Raw genomic sequence first — 2,569 nt, forward strand, 5'->3', positions numbered from 1 at the left:
CTGCTTCCTGCGGTCGCTGTCTTGCCTTGCTGCCGGGGTACGCGTAGGCCCAGGTTTACCCTTTGCGCGGGGCCGCAGCGGGGCCTCCCGGTAGCCCCGGGGGGTCTGTGTCCCCCTCCGCGCGGGCGGGGAAGGCCCAGTAACGCGTGTCGTGACGCTGCGTGTAGACCTCCTGCTGCTCGTCCCGTCACGCACGGTATTACAGAAGAGAAGTACTGACAGCGTGGCGGCTTTTGCACTGGTGCTTACTTTTGTGAAGAGACATCCTCAAGGACTCGTAACGCAGCGTTACTGGTTTACCCGAACGATACAAAACCACGCTGAAGAACTGTGCTGTCAAGTGGTGCTGATCTACGAGGGTTTTTTTTGTTAGTGTTTTCTCCCGTTGCGAGGGAAAAACCAAAATGGCATCGGGGACAGTAACGAACGCCACTTCCTCTGGAGGATCAAATGACGTGAGCCTGGAGGAACCAAAGAAGATGACAAGGGAAGACTGGAGGAAAAAGAAGGAATTAGAAGAACAAAGAAAACTAGGAAATGCACCTGCTGAAGTGGATGAAGAAGGAAAGTAAGTTTGATTAAAGCTATGGCAGTTCTAAAGCTCCTTGTTAAAAATGTGGATTTTCCTGTTGTGATTACAGAATAATCACGAGAGTGTTTTCTACATGAGTCGCTGTAGAAGTAAATAGTTGAACTTTGAGAATTTGCTTTTAACATTCCGGTTATCCTCAGAAAACAGGCATTTTCCAAAAAATGTGGGTTCGGTGTTTATCTACTGAAAATCTACTGATGGTGCTGCTAAAAAGTCGCATCTATGCAGCTTCTTATAAGTGTTATTTTAAAAGTGACCAAAATATAGTATTGGGGAACTTTACTGCGTCCCTTATCTGTTCCTCCTCTTACTTCTACAAGGCTTGTTGTTTCTGAGAAGAGAAATGTTACTATTTTTGTGCTCAGTAACATTGCATAGAATCAGGAATGTGATTTGGAGTCAGGATTTTAGGTGAGTTAGATGGCAACAAAATCTCAGTGAAAGTTTGTGTTTATTTAGTTTAATTAGGCTTATTTAGCAGTGCACTGTAACAATTTCATTGTTTTGTTATCACTTCTAAAACACTGAACTTTAATGTGAGAGCTGTTTGATAGGCTAAGTTGTTCTGGGTTTTTTTCCCTGTGTCGTGTATTTCTTACAAAACATCTTTTACAGAGACATCAATCCTCACATTCCTCAGTACATATCGTCAGTACCGTGGTACATAGATCCCTCTAAAAGACCTACGCTAAAGCATCAGAGACCTCAGCCGGAGAAGCAGAAACAGTATAGCTCCTCTGGAGATTGGTACAAACGAGGAGTTCAAGAGGTATGCATACTGTGTTTGTGTAAAATGAAGATTTGGGTTGATTTTGTGAGGAAATAAGAAAAGAGACATTGACTCCCTATAAAGGTGTAACTTTGGTTACATGGTTTTGGGAGGGACAGGAGCTGGGAATTCTTATTCAGCAGCCAAGTCATAGTGTTTGGTAATACCCAAAATACATGTTCTGGGTTTGGGTAGGCCACACATGCTTTAGTTGTATTGAAAAAATGGTTTAGTTATTGAGAATTTGTGTATGAATCTGGCCATGAGTTTGTATAACACACTTTTGTTTGTTGTTTAGCATGCTATAGCAACTAGATACCGTAAAGGAGCCTGCGAGAACTGTGGGGCATTGACACACAAAAAGAAAGAATGCATGGAGGTAAACTTGACTTTTGCTGATGTTTTAATGCTTCTGAAAATTGTGAATTCTAATCTTAGTGAAAGATAGCTAGCTGTAGATAAAATAAAAATCATTAATTTTGAAAAAGCTGGTTTAAAAAAGGTTACAGGAATTGAAAGGTGGCTTGAAAATTGCTAAAGAATTTGTATAGGAAAAAGGAAGGGGAAAAATGCTGCTATTCAGGGTTTTGCTCATCAGTTCTGTTTGTAGTCAGCGCTGCAGTAATAGGTGGATATGCTTAGCTCTTCATGTTAATTTGCTTTAACTCAAGTGCTGCTGTGCCTGTCTGTTTCGTGTCAGCTGATGTTTTTTTAATTGTGGCAAAGAGTTAGAAATTGATGGGGTTTGGCGTCTGTTGCACTACTTCAAAATACAGAAGTTAACTACTTGTATTTATTTATAATTCACAGGCTTATAGTGCTGATTTTAATTGGCTTTAGAAAAGCTCGATTGATACTGTTTTTAAAAGGATATCTGAGCAAGTAACGTGTTTTAGTGTAATGAACTGATCTCACCTTTTCTTCCTTTCAGAGACCCAGGAAAGTTGGAGCAAAGTACACAGGCATGAATATTGCACCAGATGAACACGCGCAGCCTCAGCTGATGTTTGATTATGATGGAAAGCGGGATCGCTGGAACGGCTACAACCCAGAAGAGCACATGAAGATTGTAGAGGAATATTCCAAGGTTGATTTGGTATGTAGGTGCTATGGTTTACTGGGGAAAGCTTCAGTGTTTGGCTTGGCTGGCGGGAGGAACAGTTGTTATGTGCACTGTTAATAATTGAGTGCTATCACACAGCACATGC

At 41.5% G+C, this 2,569-nt stretch overlaps 1 protein-coding gene across 1 annotated transcript; it reads left to right on the forward strand.

Annotated features, from left to right (window-relative positions):
* Positions 1–398: 398 nt before the first annotated feature.
* LOC104515914 (pre-mRNA-splicing factor SLU7-like) lies at positions 399–2,457 on the forward strand (the record flags this gene model as incomplete). Its single annotated transcript, XM_010160077.1, has 4 exons — positions 399–568; positions 1,208–1,361; positions 1,660–1,740; positions 2,293–2,457. Coding segments are annotated over exons 1-4 (564 nt in total), but the record flags the coding sequence as incomplete, so codon positions are not given.
* Positions 2,458–2,569: the final 112 nt, after the last annotated feature.

This window comes from Eurypyga helias, unplaced genomic scaffold, assembly GCF_000690775.1.
Source record: "Eurypyga helias isolate BGI_N326 unplaced genomic scaffold, ASM69077v1 C16015016, whole genome shotgun sequence".
NCBI lineage: Eukaryota > Metazoa > Chordata > Aves > Eurypygiformes > Eurypygidae > Eurypyga > Eurypyga helias.